At 39.7% G+C, this 25,502-nt stretch overlaps 1 protein-coding gene across 7 annotated transcripts in view; it reads left to right on the top strand.

The window, feature by feature from the left end:
- Nucleotides 1–25,502, top strand: part of HERC1 (HECT and RLD domain containing E3 ubiquitin protein ligase family member 1) — a 97,308-nt gene that overhangs the window by 44,998 nt on the left and 26,808 nt on the right. For 4 of the 7 annotated variants that reach the window (XM_074549487.1, XM_074549489.1, XM_074549492.1 and 1 more), the window contains exons 20-44: nt 118–232; nt 329–449; nt 1,756–1,927; nt 2,962–3,268; nt 4,343–4,463; nt 4,725–4,776; nt 11,050–11,321; nt 11,657–11,872; nt 11,961–12,081; nt 12,623–12,860; nt 13,734–13,927; nt 14,865–15,020; nt 15,253–15,359; nt 15,582–15,692; nt 15,774–15,950; nt 16,594–16,833; nt 17,028–17,111; nt 17,579–18,099; nt 19,614–20,389; nt 21,068–21,266; nt 22,177–22,337; nt 23,476–23,592; nt 23,771–24,002; nt 24,722–24,846; nt 25,119–25,339. In XM_074549487.1, the coding sequence (XP_074405588.1) occupies nt 118–232; nt 329–449; nt 1,756–1,927; nt 2,962–3,268; nt 4,343–4,463; nt 4,725–4,776; nt 11,050–11,321; nt 11,657–11,872; nt 11,961–12,081; nt 12,623–12,860; nt 13,734–13,927; nt 14,865–15,020; nt 15,253–15,359; nt 15,582–15,692; nt 15,774–15,950; nt 16,594–16,833; nt 17,028–17,111; nt 17,579–18,099; nt 19,614–20,389; nt 21,068–21,266; nt 22,177–22,337; nt 23,476–23,592; nt 23,771–24,002; nt 24,722–24,846; nt 25,119–25,339 (5,156 nt within the window). The remainder of the gene's footprint in view (nt 1–117; nt 233–328; nt 450–1,755; nt 1,928–2,961; nt 3,269–4,342; nt 4,464–4,724; nt 4,777–11,049; nt 11,322–11,656; nt 11,873–11,960; nt 12,082–12,622; nt 12,861–13,733; nt 13,928–14,864; nt 15,021–15,252; nt 15,360–15,581; nt 15,693–15,773; nt 15,951–16,593; nt 16,834–17,027; nt 17,112–17,578; nt 18,100–19,613; nt 20,390–21,067; nt 21,267–22,176; nt 22,338–23,475; nt 23,593–23,770; nt 24,003–24,721; nt 24,847–25,118; nt 25,340–25,502) is intronic. The other 3 variants (XM_074549488.1, XM_074549491.1, XM_074549490.1) reach the window with 3 other exon arrangements.

Below are 25,502 nucleotides of genomic sequence, written 5' to 3'. Positions count from 1 at the left end.
AAAGTCAGTTTCTTAAAAATTAAATGGCTGAAGGTATTGAATACGATATTGAAAAAAACAAGTATTTCTGTTTTTTGGGAATGGTAGCCAATTTTGATAAATCATTTCTTTTTTCAGATTGGGATACTGCAACTTTAAGTAATGAATCCCTCCTAGACACTGTGTCCAGATTTGTCCTTGCAGCTCTTCTGAAACATACGAGTTTACTTAGTCAAGCTTGTGGTGAGAGCAGGCAAGTAACTCAAAGCTGCTATTAAAAAAAGTTCAGCTTGACTTTTTGAAAGGAAGTTAGTGTGATTTTTTTCTGGCCTGATGTGGTTTTCTGTAGGTACCAGCCTGGAAAGGCCTTGGCAGAAGTTTACCGCTGTGTGTATAAAGTTCGGAGTCGCTTGCTTGCCTGCAAGAACATGGAGCTGATTCAGACCAGGTCATCCTCCAGAGACAGATGGGTAAGGCTGGGCATCTCTTTGCAGTTCTTCTGGCTTTACTGGCTATTTAGAAAATGTTACATAATTGCCAGTATTTTTTTCTATCCTGTTGTAAAACTTTCTTGGGTTTCCAAATGAAAATGGGCAGGGTATAATTAGGAATCCATTGGTCTGGAGTATGTGATACTAATTCAGTTAAAGGAAATGATTGATTGGCATCATTTGACCCAAGCCCAGCCTCGAGCGTTGTTTTCCCTCTTCCCATCTCTAGAATGCTGGGCCACAGAAGCCCTACAGTTTAGCTGGAGATAGCTCAGCTGTGTTGGGCAGGCCACAGCTTTGTCTGGCTGCCATTCCTGAATCCAGCTGCATTATCTGGACCCCTGAACCTCTCTCTTCCCTTTCCTTGCCTACCCCTTCTTCCTCCCTCCATGGCCACATTGTCTTCTTAGTCCTAGCATTACTTTAGGGCAACTTGTCCTTGTCACCCCGATGTGAATGTTTGATGTGAGAGCACTGGGCCTGAAACTGGAGACTTCTGAGAAACTTTATTAAGCCAGATCAGCATTAATGATGAAAGTGTTCAGTGAATTCTGGACTGGGGCCTGTTTGGCAATACAAAGTAGTCCTTAAAGCAGGTTTCTCTGATAAAATTTTTAATTGTGATTTACAATCTAGAAGCAAGATATTTTTAATGAACGAAATTCTCTTGCAGCATCAGGATTAAGAGGCTTTTTAGCTATATTGTAAAGCACTAGTGGTGCTCTTAAAAATAGTGTAGGTATACTTTTGGTTAATATTATGGGGATGTGTGTATCTTGCTCACTTCCTTTCTCAGGGTAGGGGTTTGGCATAGTTGCAAGAGGCTGAGCACTTCTGAAAGCATTGGGTGTGCATGCAATAAGTGCTGTTATTCCCAGAAATCGTCAGACTTACAGATGCAATACAGCAAATCTGATAAATGGAGCAGATTTGTTGCTCAGATTTAATGCCATTGGGAAAAAGGACCTGGTTTGCTTTTACACAGTATACCCAGGCTTATGGTTTCTGAAGGCCTTGGTGCTGAAGTGTCAAAAGTGACTGTAGAGTGTAAGTAAGCATTACAAGGAGACATTTTTCTGCTCATGGTTACAAAAGGAAAATTAAATTTTCCAACATAACTAAAACCTTGAATGTAAACAACTGTCTTCATTGTATAGTTCACACAGTATCACAAGTATTTCTTGGTAGGAAGAAACCTCTTATTCAGTGCCCATGTATGTCTTTGTACATTCATCTTTCATTTCGGTGAGAATTTCACTTCATGTGTGTAATTTTTTTAATCAAGATGCTAGATAACCAGGAATCTGCTGATGTTGATACTCAAGAACATTCTTTTACTCGTACAATTGATGAAGAAGCAGAAATGGAGGAGCAGGCAGAACGTGACAGGGAGGAAGGACACCCAGAGCAAGAAGACGAAGAGGAGGAAAGAGAACATGAAGTTATGACAGCTGGGAGTAAGTACTGGTTATGTGTGTAGATAATGCCATGTGCTTTGGAAGGACAGTGTCTTCTTCATTCTGAGGTAAAACTGAAAAATTATTTAAAAGATTATGAAAGATCTGTCTGCATAAACATTTTGAGAGGTTTATTTTTATACAATGATGGTAGTGTTTTTTATAGTGCAGGTAAGTTTTAGATAAAAAGGAAAGTGAATACTAAGTGAGTTCACTGCAATTCAGGCTAATAAAAGCCTGAAACTGTTCCAGTGTCAAATTGGAGATATTCTGATGTCTCCAATACAGATTTACAGAAGCATTATGTGATATACATCTGCTTAAAGGCAAATGTGAAATAATCTCTTTCTCTTTGATGCTATTGAAGCATGAGTTGGGTTGCAGTAAGATGCTGAAAGTTCTGGTGTTCTGTCAAAGTGCATTGTCCTTCATTTTAAAGTTAACCTTGTATAAATGCTTCATGTAACTTGTTTGCATGACTTCTTTTGTGGCACTGTATTAGCATTGTATTCTGTCGCAGACATTTTTTCATGGAAATCCTTTCTTTCACATTTGTCCATCTTCTGGGAAGCAGAGCCCCAGAAGAAGAATGTAAACAATTGTTATCAGCTGCTGTGAAATGTAGCAGGTGTCCCTGTGATTGGCTCATCTTCCATGTGTACCATTAAAGGCCAATCACAGGAGCAGCTCAGGGACAGATTCCCTGCACACAGAACTTTGTTATTCATTCCTTCTATTCTATTCTTAGCTTAGCAGCTTTCTGCAACTTCTCTTCTTATTCTTTTTAGTATAGTTATAATGTATTATATATCTTATATAAATAAATCAAGCCTTCTGATCAAGAAACAAGATTCTCGTCCTTCTCTCACCACAGTGACCATCTAAGGTCACTGTAATAGTATTCTTTTACTGTTAGAAGAATATTAGTTGCTCTTTCTAGTGGGGCAGTTCTTGGCTCAAGATGTAGATGAATATTTTGTTCTCAGTGGCTTTGTTTAGAGGCTAAGACTTTCTTTTTGTGTTGCATATTACAGAAATATTTCAGTGTTTCCTGTCGGCCCGTGAGGTCGCTCGCAGTCGGGACCGCGACAGGATGAGCGCGGGCGCGGGGCCCAGAGCTGATGATCCACCCGCCCAATCCCAGCAGGAGCGGAGGATCAGCACGGATCTGACAGAAGGGCAGGATGTGTACACTGCTGCCTGCAACTCTGTGATCCACAGATGTGCCTTGCTGATCCTGGGCGTGAGCCCTGCCATCGAGGAGCTGCAGAAGCGAAGGGAGGATGGGCAGCTCCAGCAGCCGCCCTCTGCTGCTCCAGAGGGCGTCGGCCTCATGACCAGGTGGGCTGTGCTGACTCTTACACCGTGCTTAACTCTTCTCTGCTCCTTTTAGAATTGATTATACAACCCCAGTTTTCCTCTGAGCATTATTGCAGTTTTATTTGGAAGAAAATTACTGCTGAGAGCAGTGTTATGCTTCTGTTGAAAAGAGTGATTTTTCTTAATTTTTCTTGGCCGTGCTAACTAAGCCTGAAGAGTTTTATTCTGTGTGTGCCCTATTTAAGTTTTAAAGTTGAGCTTAGTGGTAAGTAGTTCAGATCACCAAGTGTACAGACAGCATGAGGTACTTTGAAAAATTTTTCATTTTTTAGTGTTTGGATTTTTTTTACCATATTTGTGGTTTTTTGAACCATACCAGTGTCTTATATAGTAGTGTTAAAAAACCCCCAACTGTGTATGTTTAAAACAAAAGATTCAAAGCTCATTATGACAAAAGTGTTGTTCATGATTGATTTTTACAGATACTCCTATCATAGGCATAGCTAAGACTTGTTGTAGGTGTCCTGTTTTGATATTTTAAATTAAGATATTGATGGGAAAGATATTAAGATATTGAGGAGGAAAATTATATATGTTCAGTACCCTTTTATTCTTTTTGCCTCTTTTTGGAAATCTAGTCCCTAAAGCACGGGTGGCTGCCTCTGTCATTGTGAAAGTGGCTTTCATCTCCAGCATATCAACTTTAGGATGCATTTTTTGGGTGGGTTTTTAATAAGTTCAGTGCTTTTTCACCCACTTACTCTGTCTCTGTTTCTTGTCCTCTCAGAGTGTTTCTGTTACTCTGTGTAATACTTATGAAGACTCTAGAGCAATCACTCATTTGAGGTTGACATTTGTTCACTTGACCAATAAGGCTGTTAAGAAGTAACAGAATTTACTAATACCCTTTTAAAATAGAATTGAAGTAATCAGACCACTCTTTTCCTCTTTAATGTGGTCTTGTGATGTTCTGTGATAGTCTCCTCCCAAATAAAACTGTGGCAGCTGCTAAATTTGGCTATCTTACCTTTGTGTAATGTCAGCATTTTTTTTTCTCTGTGTGTGTGCACATGAATGTGTGTGCACCTGAAGCAGGAGTGAAAGTCTTACAGCAGAAAGTCGCTCAATCCATGCAAACTCAAGCTACAGACTGATGAAGTCAAGAAGTGAATCTGATTTGTCTCAGCCAGAATCAGATGAAGAAGGTTATTCACTGGTAAGTAAACCAGTGTGATGTATTTAGGGATTGTCAATAGAATGTTTGGATGGGAGGTACATCTGAAACATTTGTTTAGCTGTGTTTCAGTACCTTAATTCATCATTGTTAAAAAAAAGGGTAAAAATAATTTTAAAAATTATTTTAAAATCTGTCAGCTGTCTCACTTTTATGGTGAGGGATGAAATGTAAATATTCTAATATTATGCACCACATATGATCACCTGAGGAAATGAGGCTTTTATTATTCTTTTAATTTAGAGTGGAAGACGAAATGTTGATTTGGATTTGGCAGCATCTCATAGGAAGAGGGGTAAGTTCTCTTGTTTACCTAGTGAGTACTGACCTGATAAATGTTAGGAGTGTCTTAAGTTAAACTATGTTTGCAATTGCATGCAGTTTATAGTTACATAGCAGGTGTTAAAACAGCATTTAAAAATAGCATTTAAAATAATTGTTACTCTATGTTGTGTGAATTTCTGTTGCTTTGTGGCTTGTTATAGTATTTCCTTGGTTATTACTCTTCACTCTGCTTTCTGCAATTGTAATGCTCTTTTGAAACAAGTGAGGTTTCCTGTTAAATGAGTCACAAATCTGCATTCTGTTTTCACTCATGTGACTTCAGGAATAAAAAATAGTGAGAGAAGCTTATGTGGAATGTTCCATTCTTGTGCTAACAGCAAGCTTTTACTATAAAATGTGCTTGAACCTGGAGAGCTTGTATTCAGAAGACACTGCTTTACTTTGCCTCCTTTGAACACAGGCACATCTACAGAACGAAGCAGCCGCGTTTCCTGGTGCTCTTTGTTACTGCTTCATACTGGGGAATGTCACTGAGCTCCCTGATAGAAGGTGGTGGAGGGACTAAAAGGTCCCACTGCCATCTGGATGATGCAGAATCTGCCTGAGAATCATGACTCAGGTCTGCTGTATCTGTAAAAAGCATGGGATTATGCAAACAGGAATTAGGTTGAGTTATGATATTCCTCACTAACAGAAGCCTCAATACTGTTGGGTAAGGTAAGAATTCTGGTTTAAAAGGCTTAATGATTGAGCAGAATACTCAGAGGTTTCATGCCTTTGAAAGTCTTTTGAAATTGCAAAGGGTGTTATCAGTGGCAGCACTCATTGGATTTCAATATTTAATGTGGAAAGCGATGCTTTGTCCATGCATAATCAGTTGAATCACTTGAGCAAATAAAGAAATGTATTGAAGTTGGAAGGGAGACGACCCACCTTGCATTGGTCAGCCATTGACTCCCCTTTATTCATCAATCAATCACCTTTTATAACAGTGTTAATTCACTTCATGCATATTGCAAAATCTGAGCTCACAATAGGCCAGAGATTACACACCAACCCCTCCTTATGTTTCCAATACCAGGATTTGGGTTCTCAAAATTATTCTTGCTTTCCCAAAACAGCCAAAGATAGAACATCCACTTGTTATGAGAAAGCTGTGGATGAGAACATCTGAGAACTCTGATGTGCAAGGCTCTCAAGGCCTTCATGTTTGTCACCTTTACTTGTAATTAAAAATAACCTGAGAACCTCTGCTGTTCACAGAAACAGGCTGTGAGAATCTGCTCCTCACAGCTGCTTTCTAGGCCATCCCTGAAAAAATCTCCAACAGAAATGCACTAGAGCTGCTTTACTGTTACAGCAGGTGTATCATGGCATTCTCAGGGTTAGAAGATCTATCAGAAGGCCTCTGTCAACCCCTGATCTGCAGGACATTCTTTGAAGTTGGCATTTTTAGCTTTGCCATTGCTCTGACACAGAACTCTGTACTTGACATCCTCTGTGTACTAAGAGTAGCCCAGGAAAGAATCTTGGGTTAAGTCTCAGGTGCAGTATGTCTCATGAATGATGGCTCCTGGACTGTTGCTTAGGCCGATGTTACTTTCATCACAAGCCTCAGGAAGTAAGGAATGGTGCAAGAGTAGACTTCAAAACTTTTATTACAGCAAGAAGATTCTCTACCAGATCTGAACACTGAGAAGAAACAGGTAAATACAGTGAATCTGTCCAGAGCCGAAAAAGATGCTCAAATAGCTCATTTCCAAACTGAACACTGTCACAGCATGTACAGATGCTGCTGTTCCGGTGCTGGAAGGCTTCCTTGGGAGTTAGCACACAGTAATGCAAGCTTGTCTGCTTGTGCTGGGGATACATATGCCAGTGTTGGTTGATAACCAATGCCAGAGTCAGAGAATGCATCTATAGCAAAACATTCCTCGTACTTCTGTCAAGGTCAGGGAAAGATCTACAAATGCTTGTGTGATAAATGGATGGGCTGTTCAGCTCAGTGCTTTTTATGGTCTTTTGTCTCTTGTGACATGTCTGTTCTGTTAATCCTAATTATCTCCCAGAACTGAAGCATGTCCCAGTGTTTGGTGGGGGTGTAACTTGCAGCTTTTTTGGATTGTCCACCCCCTGTCATGTGGCCAGCACAGGGCAGTGGCAGCTGTGGATGTTTGGTGACTCCCCTTCAGTTTTATCTTTATTCTTGTGGTGTGCTGTGACCAATAAAGTACTATGAGTTCCTATGGTCTTTTCGATGAGTATGGAAGGAAAAGCATTCTTTTTTAACTTCATTAACATCATAGCTACTCAATCCAATCTTTATTCTAATTACCTTCTTAAATTATTCTTTCTATTCAGAAAGAGAACTGGCTATTCCTGCTTCAGCCTGAGGATCCTTTGAGTATCTTGTTCCCTGCTATTATTCAGTTGTTTCTTTATTAGTAAACTTTTCCTTCCATACATACAGAAAAAGTCTTTTTGAGTAATTTTGCAGTAAAGGGTAATGAGCAGCACATTGCTATTTTCCCCTTGTATCTAAGCCCTTTGTTTTTTCTGTTGCTTAGATGAATTTTTTCAGTTTTGCAGATCCAGAGGGTGTGCCTGCAGGTGTACATGTTGTGCACAGTGCCTGTGGGGTGCTGTACACCATGGGATGTGCACAGCAGTAAGGAAAGCACAGCCAGCAGGGCAGTCACAAACAGCTCCAGATCAGTGAGAGTCCTCCACTCTTGGCTTTTTATCATCTACAGCTTAACTCAGTGAATTCCAGTGTACTTGAGTGTACTGCTGTGCCTTACTAACACAGCTGGGGTACTCCAGAAAAAGCAGCAACTTAACTGAAATCTAAATGGAATTGAAATATTTTAGTGTACCTGTAATAATAATTCTACCTTTGAAAATTGACAAATAATGCTTAAGGAAGGGACTTGAACTTGCAAGTCAGCATGCATACACATGAGTGCATACAGCTGTGCTACAGGGGATTATGTCTTTTTTCCTTAAAAGTGAAGAATTTAGAAAGATTGGTATCTAGGCTGTATTCATGCCAAACAAGAGTAAATATTTTTTCCACATGCCTTGCTGCTTGGTATATTGTATTAATTGAGACGAGACTGTTTGTTTAAGTCAGAATAATATAAGGCAGAGATTTTATGAGTATGTTACCTTCTGTTTCAAATGTGTGCTTTTGTCTTCTGCTTCTTGTGTGGTGTAGTGTATTTACTCCTTTTTGGCCAGTTGAGCCCCAGAAAAAAGAAGAGCTTCAAGCAAGTAACTGATGGCATGTTTATTTTTTGTCTCTATAGCTTCCCTACATAGCTTCCTTTGTTCTATAAAATGTGCATTGCAGCTGTGCCACATTCATTTAGAAAGCTCATTATTACAAGCTGGCTTATTAGGACAAGTCAAGTTCTTGTTTTACTGTAAGCTTCAGGTTTATTCATCTGTGCACCTCTGTCCATGTGATTGTGCAGCTTCTGGAAGCGCTGGGCTGCCATCGATTCTGTGTGATTGATGTTACACAGAATCAAGCTGAGCTCCAATGTAGTCACATATTTGATTATTCTGCTGATATGTAGTATGTTCAAGAGGGAAGAATTTACTCTGTGCCCTAATGGTTAAATATATTTAGTTCTGGAGTATTCTCCTTTGATGTCTGATATTTGTGTTTCAACCCTCTCCTTTCAATTATAACTTCTATTGTTCTACATTTAATCTGTAACTCATAATCATTGCACTTTTCTCCAAATTAGAAATATTTTTACATTGGTTTTATATTTAAACATTCTTGCATTTTGTACTAAAACAGTTAGCTGAGATGTCATAGTTTCTTCAAATATGAAATAGTTTAGGGTTTTATTAATATGTGGTTGGGCTTCTTAGAAGGTTTGTTGCCTATCAAAACTAAATTTTCTTCTGATGTTCTGTAAAGCTGTTAAAGATTTCCTTTAGCTTATGATTTAAGCCACTGGAATTGGCTTTTGTTTCTTGACAAATGCTTTGGTTCTGTGCTGTGGCACAGTGCAGTGTGGGCAGGTGCAGGGGAGGGAGCTGAAGTCACTGTGGGCTTTGGGCTCTCCTGCTGTGCAGAGGCTGGAGGGCTGAGGGGGCTTTAGGAGAGAGCTGCTGCTCTGCAGGCAGTGTTTGTGAACCAGGAAATGGTTTAGCTGTGCTCCTGTGAGTAATCTGAGGCTTCATTTATCCTCTCCCCTGGGCTCTGTTCACCATGCACTTGCCAGGAAACTGCTTCCCACATGAAACCAAATATTTTAGCACCAAATATTTTAGTTTGTTCTGTTCTGTCTTACTTCTATTTCTCACCAGCCACTTCCCCCTGTAACTTAGATTTTAAAGAAAAGCTTTAGAGCAACTATTCTAACAATTGATGTTGAAATTAGAGTAAAGGTGATCTTTTTTTTTTTTTAAATATTATTGCCAGGTATCAATTGTAAAATTGAGTAACAGAATTTCTTTAATTTTTTTCACAGTAAAGATGATAAAATAGGTTGTTCTCTGTAAACCATGTAGTCTTACTGTGTTATGTAAAGCAGCAGAGATTAGGAAATTAGATTGCACTTTGAAAAGAAGTGATCTTTGCATTATCCAAAATAACCTTGAGTCTGTATGAGCTAAGTACTGTGATGGCTCTCTCTGGAGCCATAGCAGTCTGCTTAGTAAGGAATACTATGGAAATGCACATTAACACTATTTACTGAAAACAGAATGGGATGTGAAGAGGTTTTCATAATTCGTAGCCCTGACAATTAAATTTTTGGCAACTAAGTGAAGGTAACCTGGTTGACAAAAGAGAAGCAAAATTTCACAGTATTTTGAACTTGTAAATTGTGTGAATGTGCAAATAGTGACCTGCACGTGCTGACTCATTGGCAGAGTAACAGCAGTTTGCCTTTACTTCAGGAAAAAAGCGATGTAGGTTGCTAGGAAAGCTAGCCCAAATTCAAAATTCCTGTGTCTGTCTTTGCTTGTTCTGTGAGCAGCTGCTGTAGGGAGGCAGCATTTAAAGGAGGCCCTGTAATTTGGATCTGGCTGCTACCATTGGAATTCAGGTTTGCTGTTGAAAGCAAGCTTTGGACAGATGAATTCCTATGACTTTGTGTGACTTCCTCTGAAAATGGCTATGTTTAATAATGTTTGAAGCTGCTACCCTGCAGAAAGATGTTTAAAACTGAAGTAATTTCTACAAGTGCTGTGAGCAGGTTGTGATTCTCCAAATTATAACTTACTGTACACAAGGTAGATAAATATTTAAACATTTTTTGTACATTATGTAAATTATTCAAACTAAAATTTCGAAGTGAGTGTAAACACAGTTTAGGTTTCCACAGAGGTCTCCAGACAGTCTCTCTGTACAGATGGGAAGTTCTTCTGAGCAGGGTGTGCCCTTTTGTGGTACTTAGCATGGCTCCACGTGGGCAAACAGCACTTACAAAAGGAGGAAAATACTGACTGATGCCTATCAATTGACTCCTAATGAAGTTATGGCTCATTTGTGCCAGGGAGAGAGTTCCAGCAAAACTCTCTTGGAAATTGGATCAAACCTATGGTGATAAATTCCAGTGCTGCAGAATGATGGCTGATGCTCATTTGAAGAAGTCCATTTATTAGTGGTGGTAAAGTTTCAGGTAATGACATGCTGGTGATAGGAAATACTTGAAAATAGACTTGTGAAACTGCCAGATTGCAGAGATCTAACACTTATTCTAGAAGTGTTTTAATAAACATGGGTCTGTCTTGAGGCAGAGTTCTCTTTAGTCTGAAAAACTTTCTGTTCTCTTCTGCAGTCATGAATTTTGCAAATATTTCATTCAAATAGCATTGTGCTTTTTCGAATCTATGAAATACAGTGGCTTGATTAAAATCCACTCTTGCTTTATGTTAAAACCTCAAAGGAAATATCCAAATGCATAAATTATGTTGGTAGAAAATCTTTTCTTTACTGTTATGTCATTTAGCTGCAAAGCATTTTTTATTCAGTGTTCCAGCTTTAAGCTGAGCAGTTTGAGTGGCTTCTTTTTGTTTTTTTTTCACATGGCAGCTTGTTACAATAGTGCTGAACATTTAAAAGAAATACAGCCTTTTCTTTAGGGAAATTGCTGTAAATTTAAATCAAGTGTTTTGCTCTAAGTTGCTTAATGCATGATATAAATAACATGAATATTCATTTTCCACCTGTGTCAGTAGCAGCAGCTCAGTCTTTACCTATTGCCAGAATGTGTTACCTGAATTGGGGTTGATGAGACTTCCTTGTGTGTGTCTTTAGGAGCAATACACAGTCAAATGGAATCTCTGAGTGACTCATGGGTTCGACTGAAGCACAGCAGAGATTGGTTGTACACATCCTCCTACTCATTTGTTGAGTCCGATTTTGACCTCTCAAGATCCCTTGGAGTTCACACCTTGATTGAAAACGCTGTCAGTTTTGTGAGTGGAGATGTGGGAAACTCCCCAGGATTTAAGGAACCAGAGGAAAGTATGTCCACCAGTCCACAAGCATCAGTAATTGCAATGGAGCAGCAGCAGTTGAGGGCTGAGGTAATTTTCAGTTTAACAGCTCTTCTTATTCTTCATGCATTATGCTCATTCTAGGAATTTTTTTTAAACAGTGTCCACATTCTATCTATTAAAGTAATTTTTGCTGCTTTTCTGTTAAATATCTTAATTGGAACTGGGAATGTTATGTAAACAAACTAAAACAAAACTGAAAGTGTTCAAACAAAACTGAAAGTGTTCCCTTTAAAAAAAAAATATATGAAGGAGAAAACAGTGGCCTCATTCATCTTTGCTTACAGTTCAGCATAATCCACTTTCCATTTCTGAGGGTACTGGCTATTTAGTTAATATTGTCTTTTGCCTGCCTTTATTTTTAGCTTCGTCTGGAAGCACTTCACCAGATTTTGGTGCTTCTGTCAGGAATGGAGGAAAAAGGCAGTGTGCCATTAATGGGAAGCCGCCAGGTGCCAGGATTTCAGTCTTCTTCTCTGCTTACTTCTGTGAGACTCCAGTTTCTTGCTGGCTGCTTTGGTCTGGGCACTGTAGGACATGCAGGGGCCAAAGGAGAGAGTGTAAGATTGCATCACTACCAGGTGTGTACTTAGCAGTTACTCCTGTTTCAATAACCCAATGATAAAAATGTCTCAGTTTTTATAATAGTTATTTGTTTGTTTGGCCCAGGATGGTATCAGAGCAGCCAAGAGGAGTATTCAAATTGAAATCCAGGTGGCTGTGCACAAAATTTACCAGCAATTATCTGCTACTTTAGAAAGAGCTCTGCAAGCTAATAAGCATCACATAGGTAAGTGAAAAGCAAATTTGCAAACCAGATGTTCTCTAATGTACAGTAGAACAGCTTGTATGCTTTCCAAGGCAGACTTTGATATTAGTGACCAGAATTCACTGAATTACCTATCTGACTTCTTTTCCTTAAAGAGAAATCTGCATTGGATGGTAGAATCCAGTGGCTGTTATTACCTGGGTCATTTTGGTGTGTCACTTAGAGAAACAATGTGAAAAAAGTCCAAAATGAAGCATTTCACCCAGTTATCCTTATCTTAGAGAGAGGATTCTGGTTTGAGTTTTAGCCTCAGAACATTTAATCACAAACTAGATCTGCGTGCTGCTCTTTCTTGGACAGTTTTGACACAGAGTTACATTGAGCTAAAGAAGAATGCAGTGGTTCATCAGAAAGACTACCTCAAAGCATCTGACAAAACTCACCTGTTCTTTGAAAATTTAATTAATTAAATTATATTTTAAAAATAATTTGCTGATCTTCTGTCTTAGTATTTTTACTCTGAACATCTTATTAATTAAAAACAACTTTATTTTAATCTTAGAAGCACAGCAGCGTCTTCTGTTGGTGACAGTGTTTGCTCTCAGCGTGCACTATCAGCCTGTGGATGTGTCCTTGGCCATTTCCACGGGGCTGTTAAATGTGCTGTCCCAGCTGTGTGGCACAGACACCATGTTGGGGCAGCCCCTGCAGCTGCTGCCCAAAACTGGGATTTCTCAGCTCAGCACAGCTTTGAAAGTAGCCAGCACGAGACTGCTGCAGATCTTGGCTATCACCACAGGGTGAGTGTCCCTTGCTTTTGTAAACGTCATCACCGAGCTTATCAGCACCCTTGAAAAATGTGTGAGCTTTCATTAGAGCAGTAAATGTTGCTCAGAAATATAGAAGTGAAGGGGGTGGGGGGGAAAGAGTACTTACATTATTCATAGGAGAGATACATGTAAGGCTAACAAATATTTTTCACTTGGAGTGTTTGAACTTGAATAGTCACAACTTAGTGATCTGTAAACACTGTATTCTTGTAACCCCCACTTTGCTACATCAGCTCTGTGTGGAGGTGTGTCCAGTTGATGGGATTCCTGTTGCTGTGGAAAAGCAGCACTGATAATGTGAGAGTTTCTCGGAGCAGGACTTAGTGCTTCTTGCCAGAATATGAAAGAATTTTCTGAGGAATAGTGCTAGACCATGGGACAGCATGCAAAGTCCTAGCAATACTTAAATATTTATTCTTGCTCAGTAAAGAAAACACAAGTGGAGAAGGTGTTTTCTAGTTGAAGTGAGAGTATTGTTTGATGTTCAGTACATGCATCTTTCTTTCAGTCTTTGTACAACACATTGCATCTACCTGCCAAATCTGTTATCTGAAAAAGCCCAATAATCCTACACCAGAAAAATCCCCCAAACAGCACCCTGTGTATAGAAATTGGAGTGGAATTATGTTTAATTAATAGAGTTGTTCCTCTTTACCCTAGAAAGTATTGGAAACTTATCCTTTGACTCCAAAGATTAGGACTGTTTTCATTTGTGTTAAAAACAGGATTAAAATAATAAGAATTTAAGCCTGTAATGGAGGATAGGAAAAAGTAACCTTCTGCAATTACTGTTCCTTAGATCAGCTCTCAAGTACTCCTGATTTTCTTTTTGTGTGTGTACAGAACCTATGCAGATAAACTGAGCCCAAAGGTGGTGCAGTCCTTGCTGGATTTATTGTGCAGCCAGCTGAAGAACTTGCTGTCACAAGCTGGTGTGATGCTGATGGCTTCCTTTGGAGAAGGGGAAGGTGAGGAAGGCGAAGTGGAGTCAAAAAAGGCAGATTCAAATGGGGATAATGAGAAGAGAGACTTCAGAGGTAATTATCTTACATAATTTCTGTAACAATTCTGAAATACCAGGAAACATAATAGAAGAAAGCCCTGAATGCTGAGGTGCTCATCCACTCTGTTGTGTATTTGTTTTTGTTGGGTTGTTTTTAATTCTGTAAATTAGATTAAAGTCATCAAATGATTTTGTGCTCAATTCAGATTTACACAGAATTGATGCACAAAACTACAGGGATAGAAGCAGGCTGAGAATAAGAATTACTTCATTGTGCTTGGAATTAGGAAGAGAATATAGTTTTCCTTAAAAAATGAGTTGGTGGTCGTAATGTTTGTCATAAATGTAGTAATAGGAATTTAATTATCTAAATTAATAAATACAGCTTTATTCAGGAAATTATTGTATTTGATTTGTATTATGCAGTTTTGCAGTCCAGGAGGATGGCAAGAAGGTGACACTACTGTGTCATATGGGAAAAACCACAACAAAAGATTTCAGTATTTTCTGAAATACTGGTATCTTCACATAGCTTACAAGCCCTTAATGAGCATTTTGAATTTTGGTGGAAATTGCTTTTGAAGAATTTTTAGTTGTAGCTTGGTTTTAAGTGTATATATAATGTTTTTGTTTGTGCTTTTAACTGTCTTCACTTTAAAATAATGCAATGTCTGATGAATTAGTAAGGTAATTAATCAGGAATTAGAATATGAGGTCTTCCCACAGAGATCTCCCTCCCTTACCTTGGCCCACAAAAGTTGAATGTTTTTTTCTCTCCATGTCTTGCTGAGGAGCAGGAGTTGAGAGCACAGCCTGGTGGGCACCAGCCAGCCAAGGTTAACAGCCAGCCACCCTGGAATAACTGATCATTGTGCTTTTACCTGCAGAACAGGCTGCTCCTGGTAACCAGGACTGCAAGTCAAGTTGGAATATTAAGGCTGTAAATTAAAACTTTTGCTTTAATTTCCTAGCTGCCCTCCGAAAGCAGCATGCAGCAGAATTGCACCTGGGAGACTTCCTTGTTTTCCTGCGTAGAGTTGTGTCTTCAAAAGCAATTCAGTCCAAGATGGCATCTCCAAAGTGGACAGAAGTCCTTCTTAACATTGCTTCCCAGAAGTGTTGCTCAGGTATGATCATGTCAAAATGTGCTCCATGGTTACTTTGCATTTCTGTAGTAGAGTTCCAAAAACTAAGCCCTGTGAGAGCTTGTATTGCATAGTGAGTTCCTGGTGAACACTTCAGACCAACTGCAGTGTAGGTGCACAGGGGTTGCACTCTGGGGCGCTGGAGGCATGGAACCAGGGGCAGGCCTGAAGCTGAAGTAATTTGAAGGTTATTGACATGTTGTTCCATCTCCAGGAGTTCCCTTGGTTGGCAATTTGAGGACCAGACTGCTTGCACTTCATGTACTGGAAGCTGTGTTACCTGCGTGTGAATCTGGCGTTGAAGATGATCAGATGGCTCAGGTCTTTATATTTTGTTACAAACTTTCACATTTCCTCAAAAATCTCTTAAACTGCTAAATGTTTCAAAATCCAAGTCAAACAAGGCTCAGTGTAGTTACTTGTTAATCTAAGAACACTAAATATTTTGATGTTTATACCTACAAAGCAAAGTAAAACAATATAGTGTTGCTGTTGTCCTCATGTTGGTGTTAAAATGATCTGAATTGTGTCCCAATGCCCCAGGTTGTTGAGCGGTTGTTCTCACTTCTGTCTGACTGCATGTGGGAGAGTCCAATAGCCCAGGCCAAACATGCAATTCAAATAAAGGAGAAAGAACAAGAAATAAAGCTCCAGGTAACAGTGCTTGTACTTTGTCTTGCGACTGAATGCAGCTGAATTACATTTACCACAGATATTTTGTTCTATTTCTCGTAGAAGCAAGGAGAATCTGAGGATGAAGATGAGAATCTTCCCATCCAGGAAGTGTCCTTTGATCCTGAGAAAGCTCAGTGCTGCATAGTGGAGAATGGGCAGATTCTAACTCATGGAAGTGGAGGCAAAGGATATGGCTTAGCTTCCACTGGAGTTACTTCTGGGTGTTACCAGTGGAAGGTGGGTTGCATAAATGTGTATTTCTTACCTTCTCTCTCATTGTTTTGGAAATGTGCTATGTTTTACTAACAGCACCTGCCTGTGTTTTTCACTTATGACACGATTCTTGAGTAAATGGCAGTGTTACATTTATGGCTGGACTCAATAATTGTAAGGATGTTCTCCAACCTAAGTCATTCTGTGATTTTTCAGTGCCAAGGGAAGAGTTTGTGTCTGCTTGTGAGTGGTGGGATTTGAGTATTTCAGCATGCAGATTGCAGACTGTGAACATGTGTTATGTGTTATTAGAGGTAATGATAGTTGCCCCTAAGGTCCACAGTCAGCATGCATGTGCAGTTTTGCAAAACTTACCTACTGAATTACGTAGATTTAGGATTTTTTTGTAGAAACACATTTCACAAAACGTGTTGTTTTCCTGCAGAAAAAGACACACCAGCCTGACTGACGAGAACAGTGTTAAATACATCATTTGGAGGGATTTTTAAATGGTTTTAGCATATAAACTTACTGTTTTTCTCATTAAAAGCTTTTGTGAAAAACAGTTAAAAGTAGACATACATATGTGTAAGGAAGATTTTCCTTGCTTTGTTGTGTTAAAGTGTGTATTCCTGATGTTTTTCCCTGTGTTTGTTTTGCCTGTTAGTTCTACATCGTGAAGGAGAACAGAGGCAATGAAGGCACCTGTGTGGGGGTGTCTCGCTGGCCCGTGCACGACTTCAACCATCGCACTACCTCAGACATGTGGCTCTACAGAGCCTACAGTGGCAACCTGTACCACAATGGAGAGCAGACTTTGACTCTGTCAAGCTTCACCCAAGGAGATTTCATTACATGTGTGTTAGATATGGAAGCAAGAACTATTTCCTTTGGTAAAAATGGAGAGGTATTTAACATAATTAGTTTTTTGGTGGGTTTTCTTGCAAAGGTAATATGGCATGGATAAGCGTGAGAGTTAAAACATTTGGCAGTTTCAGTACTTAGAAGATTTATAATACAAACATAGCTTTCTCATGTTTCATGTTTTTGCTTGTTAGGGTGTTCTAAGATTGAGGGGTTTTTCTTTTGCTTCTTTCCTAGGAGCCAAAACTAGCTTTTGAAGATGTGGATGCAGCTGAGTTATACCCTTGTGTTATGTTCTATAGCAGTAACCCAGGAGAGAAGGTAACTGAAATGTTCATCTGTGGAGGTTACTGGTTTAGACTGGTGTAGAGTCAGTATTCATCAGAGCAGCCTGTATGGTGCTGCTTTGCATTACTGACCAAAACAGTGTTGCTAATACAGAGTGTTTCAATTATTGTAATCTATTGTAAATTTAAAATGTATTTTAGTATTTAGAATAGATTTAAAGGCTTCATGTTCTACACAAAATATTCTGTTCCCCAGAAACCAAGGAGAGTGTAGTATTAGGATTTCTAGATAGTCTTGTGTGAGAAACCATGAAATGCTCAGCATCCTTGAGTCTGAAGGATGGAGGTTTTACTCACTGTTAAGGGGGATTTTCCTAAGGATTCTGAGTGAAAAAAGACAGTGCTAGTAATTATTTCGATTCCAGGCCACTCCAGTATTTATAAGAAGAGCTTATTGAGGTATGTTGAGAAGATAATTTGTAAACTGTTGTCTTTAAACAGGTGAAGATCTGTGACATGCAGATGCGTGGGACACCAAGAGATTTGCTGCCTGGGGATCCCATCTGCAGCCCTGTTGCTGCAGTGCTGGCAGAAGCCACCATCCAGCTCATTCGAATCCTGCACCGCACAGACCGCTGGACTCACTGCATCAATAAAAAAATGATGGAAAGATTGAATAAAATCAAAACATGTCTTAAGGAAGCAGGTCAGAAACTGAAGAAAAGTCGCTCTGTTCAAAGCCGAGAAGAGAACGAGGTGAGAGAGGAGAAGGAAAACAAAGAGGAGGAGAAAAGCAAGCACAGCCGCCATGGGCTGGCAGAGCTGTCAGAGCTGCAGCTGAAGATGCTCTGTGTGGAGGTGTGGCCTGTCCTGGCAGTGATTGGAGGAGTGGATGCTGGGCTCAGAGTTGGAGGCCGATGTGTGCACAAGCAAACGGGCCGTCATGCCACCCTGCTGGGAGTGGTGAAGGAGGGCAGTACCTCTGCCAAGGTCCAGTGGGATGAAGCAGAGATTACAATCAGGTATGCCCATTTCCTACATTTTCTGCTGTGTCGTGGTAGTGGTTTGTGGCTGGAAATCCTCAGAAGAAACCTATCCTTTATATCAGAGTCATGCTGATCAATTGCTTCAAGTGTAGACTTCAGTGGTATTGAAACTAATGCTGCCTTGAGGTAGTGTGCACTCATTCTCCCACCTGCCTTCGAGTGTTCAAGGCTGGAAGGAGATGCTTCTTTTTCCACCCACCTTGCAGACAAGCCTTCAAAGGGAAAGCACCTGGAAGGAAGCTGAAATGAAGCTTCTCTGAGCTACTTGGTGCTTTCACAAGCATTGCCTGTGTTTTTGTGTGGAAAAGATTTGATTAACTTAGTTTCTTGAACTCCTTCTGCCTACAGCTGAAGAAGTCTTTTGAAGAAATTGAGCAGTGACTTTTTATTTTTCTTTTCCCTGCTGGTTGCAATTACATTCTGAAATAACCGAAGTTTTAATAACTTCGCTTTTCAGGCTGTTGCAACATTATGTCTGTTTTGTCTTTGCAAAGGCTGTGATCCCTTTGACTATACCAAAGTACAGTTAATTTAGTTCCAGGTATAAATTCTTTCAAGTATGCCCATGTGACGGTGTAGCCCTTAAAATAATTCAAAGTTTTATTTGAGTAATGTGGAATAGCACTTGATCATAAGCAAGCTTTTGATAACGCATTTAATTAGGTTCATTTTTCACCTTTTTAATTAAAACCAGGCTAAAGCTTGCTTTCATTTTTAGATAAAAGTTTACAATGTAAGATTGGAAAACTTTTTGGGATAGTAAAAGGAAGATTTAAAAGTCATTTATCTGCTGGATGTATGGAAAATACAAGGCGTATGAAAATACAGGCTGGTGAATTTTTGTCCTGCTTCAAGTGAAAATTAGTCAAGTGTAACAGTCCTAAATAATACCAGAAAATATCCCTGAATATAGATGGACAGGTAGATAATCATGTAAATATGTCTGTTAGGTTTTCTGACCTGTGTTTGTCAAAGGTCACTGTCCTCACTGGGTGCTCTGTCCTGACACACAGAGACAGAGCTGTCCTGGGCTCTCAGTAGTGTGCTCGTGGTGATGAATAGCTGAGGTCAATCAAAGCTTTTCCTTACTCTTTAAAAGTTTTCTTTATAAGCTTTTGTACCTGTTAAGATTCAGGTATGGTGATAATATTTACCTTCAGATAGTTTTTCTTAATAAAAGTTTATTACATATTTCTGATAAGTAATATATCCAGAGCCCGTGTTAGCACAGAGTGGATAGTTTCTGTGGGGCTTCTGGGTGTCAGTGCTTGTTATTGAAAACCTGTGTATGCTTTGTTGCATTTGCTTTGAAACCACATCTCCCTGTTTTCTGATCATAACCTCATTTTCCCCTGTTTGCATTTAATTTTTAGAATTAGTTTGTTTTATTAAATATATTTTGCATCTTATTTGCCTACATTACTTCCTGAACTTTCCTTCTGTCTCTCCCTCACTTGCTTTTTCCTGTGTCATTCTGATCTTTATTAAAGCTTCCCAACTTTTTGGTCGCCTAGTGATACTCCGTTGTATAATCTGGAGCCCTGTGAGCCACTGCCTTTTGATGTTGCAAGATTTCGTGGGCTGACAGCTACTGTGTTACTGGACCTTACCTATCTGACTGGCATTCATGAAGATACGGGAAAGCAAAGCACCAAGAGACATGAGAAAAAACACAGACATGAATCTGAAGATAAAGGGGAGATGGACCAGAAAATGGAGGGTGACACTGGATCAGATACACGATTAGGCCAAAGTGCTGATGATAACAAAGGACACGGTGCTACAACCTCTAAGTCGGAAAATGAAATTGTTTCCTTTTCTCTAGAACCATCAACACTAGGTATGGAATCCCAACACCAACCTGCTGAAGGAAGAAAAAAGAATCACGAGCACACCCCACGAAGTCATGATATAGTGCAGTCAGAAATCCGAGCTGTACAGCTGTCTTACCTTTATCTTGGTGCTATGAAGTCCCTTAGTGTTCTTCTCAGTTGTAGTAAGTATGCTGAGCTGCTGTTGATCCCCAAAGTGCTGGCGGAGAACGGGCACAACTCGGACTGCGCGGGGTCGCCGGTGGTGCACGAGGACGTGGAGCTGCGCGCGGCGCTGCAGTTCCTGATGCGGCACATGGTGAAACGCGCCGTCATGCGCTCGCCCATCAAGAGAGCGCTGGGGCTGGCTGACCTGGAGCGGGCACAGGCCATGATCTACAAACTGGTGGTTCATGGGCTGCTGGAGGACCAGTTTGGTGGCAGACTTAAACAAGGTACATGTTCAAAATGAGATTGAAATGAATAGTAACAATGATAACACAGTTAACGTAGTCTTGTCGATTTGTAGTGGTTGTACTTTGGGGGAATCTTAATCGGACAGAGAAATTTTGCAGAACTTCATTTATAGATATAACACTGATTTCTTTGGCCTTTTTCCTAATTCCTTATCCTAATAAAAATGAATGCACAGCAACCAGAACTAAGTTTTTAATGTCTTTAACATTTCTAAAAGTGATCAATGCTCTGTATACTTGTCAGAAGGCTTTGCAATTCTTCTAAACCAACAATAAAAACCCCTTAAAAATGCTATTGCACAGCTGAGTTAAAAATAGGTTTATAGTTGATCAGCTGTACTTTTATCTAAGACCTCTTCCCCTTTTGTCTGTTTTGAGAACAATCCAGGCTGTTACAACCATAAATCTGAATATTATAAACTTTCGCATAAGTAAATGGTTTGTTTGCTATTTACCTTGTATCCCTGTGAGAACAGCAAGAGCTCCTGGACTGATTTCTTTACTCAAGTCCATGAGTTAGTGGCAGAATCTGCACACCCCTTTCTTTTTCTAGGATGAATTCTAAATAACAATAGTTACTTTTGAAAGTTTAGCCATGGCTACTGTTTTGATCTGCACAATGAATGTTGCTGTAACATCCTTATTTTTCTGTTGCAGAAGTGGAACAACAAGTAGAAGAAGGTGATCAGTCTCAGCAAGCCCAAACACCAGTTACAACCAGCCCTTCTGCTTCGAGCACAACATCTTTCATGAGCAGCTCTCTGGAGGATACCACCACTGCTACTACTCCAGTGACTGATACAGAAACAGTTCCAGCATCAGAATCACCTGGTGTTATGCCTCTCAGTCTGCTGAGGTAAAAAATCCTTTTGGCATGTATGATTCTGTGGGTGTAGGGAGCCAGTTGCATGGTTTAGGTAGAATATATGGCTTCAGCTCACTAAGCCCTTAAAAATGCTGCCAAGAACTGCCCCTGCAGAGGGACACAGTTTAAATGTTACTTTGCCTTGCAGGGTATGTGTTTTTTATTAGAAAGCTGTTAAGCCTTTGCTATACACTGATTATAAATGTAATATCTGAATTCTTTAAAAAGGAGAAAATGTTCTCCTTAAGCTGTTCTTCAGTTCTCGTGTTTATTTGGTGTAGTTTAAATTACAAATCTCTGAAACTCATTTTTAGTGAACACTTGATTCTCAGACCAGAATAGATCTTGGTAGGTAACATCGTGTAAAGCTAAGATGTTCTTTCAGCTTACCCTGACATACTGAAATGGAAGATAAGCTGCTGAATTTGCAGAGGCAGTTTGCACTGTTGAAGGAGATCTGCTTTACCTTGCATAGAATACGTTTCTAAATTTATTAATTCATAGAAGTTTTGCAGACATCTTTTGGTAAAAGCCAGAACAATGTCTTCATACTATGACAGTGAACATCAAATACTTAACCTTAGTAAGTCAGCCTTAATTTATTAGTCAGCCTGAGTTCTGAACAAACCAGGGGAATGGAAGAAGTGTTTATATTTTATCTCCTAGGAGACCTCCTGGTCTCTGAGGGGTTTTTTTAATGTCATGCTTAGAACTTAAATGTAGAGATAAAGTTGGTAGGAATGAGCTGTTTCCTCAAAGTATGTGTTGTGTCTTACCCTTACTCAACTCAATTGCATCAAGTAGGATTTGCCAAGTGCACTCCAATTGGATGTACTTCTTGTGTCAGACCTTTTTCAGCACAGTTCTGTTCAACATAAATGTATATTGTTCTTTTTTCAAGGCAAATGTTCTCCAGTTATCCTACCACAACTGTACTTCCAGCACGACGTGCTCAGACTCCTCCAATATCTTCTTTACCAACATCTCCTTCAGATGAAGTTGGAAGGAGACAAAGTTTGACCTCTCCAGACTCCCAGTCTGCAAGGCCTGCCAATCGCACAGGTAAACTTGGCAGTGGAGAGAAATGGGAACAAGTCAGGAAGGTCACAGGAGCTCAGGGGCCATGTTCTGAGAGATGCAAACCCAACAGAGGTTCTTCTTAAGGCAAACGAACATGCTAAGCATTGTTGGAAACCTTTTAGTCACTATCTTAGGAAAAAGGTTGCAGATTATATAGCTGTAGGCTTTATCAAGCAAACAAAATGAGTTTTTAAAAGCTGTGGATTGGATTAAAAAACAATAGTGAAGTGTAATTGGTAACTGCTTCAAAATGTTCATCTGATTTGGGCTTGTTTACTTGGTTGTGTGCTGCTGATAAGTGCACTAATTTTCTAGCTTTTGTTGGCTCACATACCACACAGAAAACAAGAATTTATGTATTATATGGTACATTCGCCAGTACTTTTATTCTTGCCCTTATATCTGTGCTATTAATTGGGGTGTGTAGTGGTTCATGTGTTGCATAGCAACTGATCCCCTCAGTTTCATGTCTCTTTTTTTTTCCTTTTGATTTAATGATGAGGTGACTTGCTTCTAGTTGCAATAGTGTCTTTACAACAGTGTTTGTTTGTTAGTGCATTTTTGTCTTCACTGATTAGGCATCACTTTTATGGCAAGTCAGAAAGAAACTGTGGGTTTGGGGCAGTAACTGACCTCTTCAGAGTCCCTTGAATGACTCTGCACAGGATCACAGCCATCATCCAACAAGAGGTTTTTCAGATACATTCAGAGTTCAGCTGAGGTCTTTTTCTGTACCTTAAGAGGAATGTGTAATGGTCTCACCACTTGGGAATCTCTGATTTGGACAAGGATAGCTTTGTCTGGTTACCTTAATATGGATCAAATAGATAATTTGATATAGTTCAAAATGAAAACAATAGAAATTGCTTAAACAGTCTTTTGCATATCATCAGTATCCTACTTGATCAAACTGAGTCAGTGAACATAATCTGTGTTACAAAGAGGAATGACCTCCCTCTGGTTTTGTTACAGAAAGTATCTCATTTTGTGGAAAGTAATTGAGACAAAAGTTGGGAGTAATTATTTCCTTAGTGCAAGCTGATATATCAAAGTAAGGTGTAATAAAGCAACACCTGAGAAAGATTTATGTGCTTTACAGTATCATTTTCTGTCTTTTAAGCTTTGTCTGATCCAAGCAGCCGACTTTCAACATCCCCTCCTCCTCCTGCCATTGCTGTTCCCTTGCTGGAAATGGGCTTCTCCCTCAGGCAGATTGCGAAAGCTATGGAAGCTACAGGTAATCTTTAGCTATAATATCAGTTTAACTGGAAGACTGGGTACACATGAAATGCTTGTTTTCCAGTAGAATACTTAATTTTTAAGTTTTATAACCATTTCTGTGAAAAAACAGATGGCTTTTTTTGTAACCATCAGTGGTAAAATACAGTTCCAAAGTGTGGTTTTCCTGCTTTCAGGTGCCAGAGGAGAAGCAGATGCACAGAACATCACAGTGCTGGCCATGTGGATGATTGAGCACCCTGGAAATGAGGATGATGAAGAGCCTCAGTCAGAGGGGACTGCAGAGTCACGGCACGGAGCAGTTGTCTCTGGCAGCAGTGGGAAATCTGGGGATCATTGCTATTTGCAGTCTCCAGGGGATATCCCTTCTGCTGATGCCCCTGAATTGGAGGAGGGCTTTAGTGAGAGGTAGAGGAATTTTCTTGTAATTGCTTGTAATCTGTTTCCTGAAACTGGAAATCTCACCAATTCATTGTTGCATTATTTTGTAATGCAGCTTTTGAATTTTGTTACAGCATGAGCAGAAGCAAAGATGCAATTAAATCAGGTGTACATGGTGCATTTGTTTTCCTGTGCTGTTTGCTTGCCGAACTGGGGACGATTGTAACTGAACATGTTTTCTTCACAGCAAAAAAAGCAAAGAATGAAAAAAAAAAATGAGGGCTGGTAGTATAGTTGTATTTTAGCTAAAAGACCAAAAATTAAAGCAAAATTCCATTAAAGTCGTGTTTTGCCAAATTCACGTGTCAAAGGTGAATTGACTCAGCCAGCAGCAACAGAGATGATTTTATTTCTTCAAAAGAGGAGAGAAAACTAATTCAAGCTGATTAATTAACTATTCAAGCTACTAATTAACCTAGTATAGAATGAGTGCTCTGTCAAAACTTCTGCTGTGCTTAGGCCCTCTGGAAGATCAAGTAGGTGTTGACTTCGCTGCATCTGATTTGTTTGAAGTAACTCTTACAGTCAAAACTGTATATATGTGCTCCTTGAAACTGAAGATTCTTGAATTTCTTTTTTTTCCTTCCATTAAAGAAAGGAAATATTGTTAGTATATATGACTTAGTTACTGTGTGTGGTTGTTTGAAACTTGGTGTAATTGACCTGTAAATTCCCAATTCCTGTAGCCCTGATAATCTGGATCACGTGGATAACGCGGCTGCAGCGAGCGGCCCTCCCTCTCGAAGTCGGTCAGCTGTCACACGGAGGCACAAATTCGATTTGGCTGCCCGAACGCTGCTGGCACGTGCTGGTAAGGGACTGAAAGAATTCCAAGGGCTTTGCTTATCCAGGAAATGAATAGGAAGGGGACTGGGACTTTGCAGGACATTCAGACAGCTCCTTCTTATATGTGTGCCAATGTATAGTTAAGAGTTTTATGTTCAGCAGAAGAGTTTAAACAATGTATATTTAAAATTGTTCAGCAGAAGAGTTAAAACAAAAAAGAAATTGCAAGTACAGCCAGCTCTCTGCCATGGAAAATAAAAGTCCTGCTTTCCTTTTTCTCTCTCTTCCCACCTTGAGCGGGATTGTACCGCTCAGTGCAGGCCCACAGGAACCAGAGCCGCAGGGAAGGGATCTCCTTGCAGCAAGATCCAGGGGCACTCTATGACTTCAACTTGGATGAGGAGCTGGAGATCGACCTTGATGATGAAGCAATGGAAGCTATGTTTGGGCAAGACCTGGCTAGTGATAATGATATTCTGGGAATGTGGATCCCAGAGGTACTGGATTGGCCTACCTGGGTGTGTGTGACTGCAGCAGGGGCTGCTTTAACTTACTGCTTTTTGCATGCCTATATTTTCAAGTTTAAAGCAACATGTGTATGTTTAGAGCCTCTTTGAAAGTATCTTACTAAATGCCAGCAGTGCTTAAAATCATCTTATATTCTGCAGTATCATCTCTAGG

This window comes from Zonotrichia albicollis, chromosome 11 (assembly GCF_047830755.1).
Source record: "Zonotrichia albicollis isolate bZonAlb1 chromosome 11, bZonAlb1.hap1, whole genome shotgun sequence".
In the NCBI taxonomy this organism is placed as follows: domain Eukaryota; kingdom Metazoa; phylum Chordata; class Aves; order Passeriformes; family Passerellidae; genus Zonotrichia; species Zonotrichia albicollis.
Note: the sequence above shows the minus strand (reverse complement) of the source record. Positions and strands in the feature narration are given on the sequence as shown.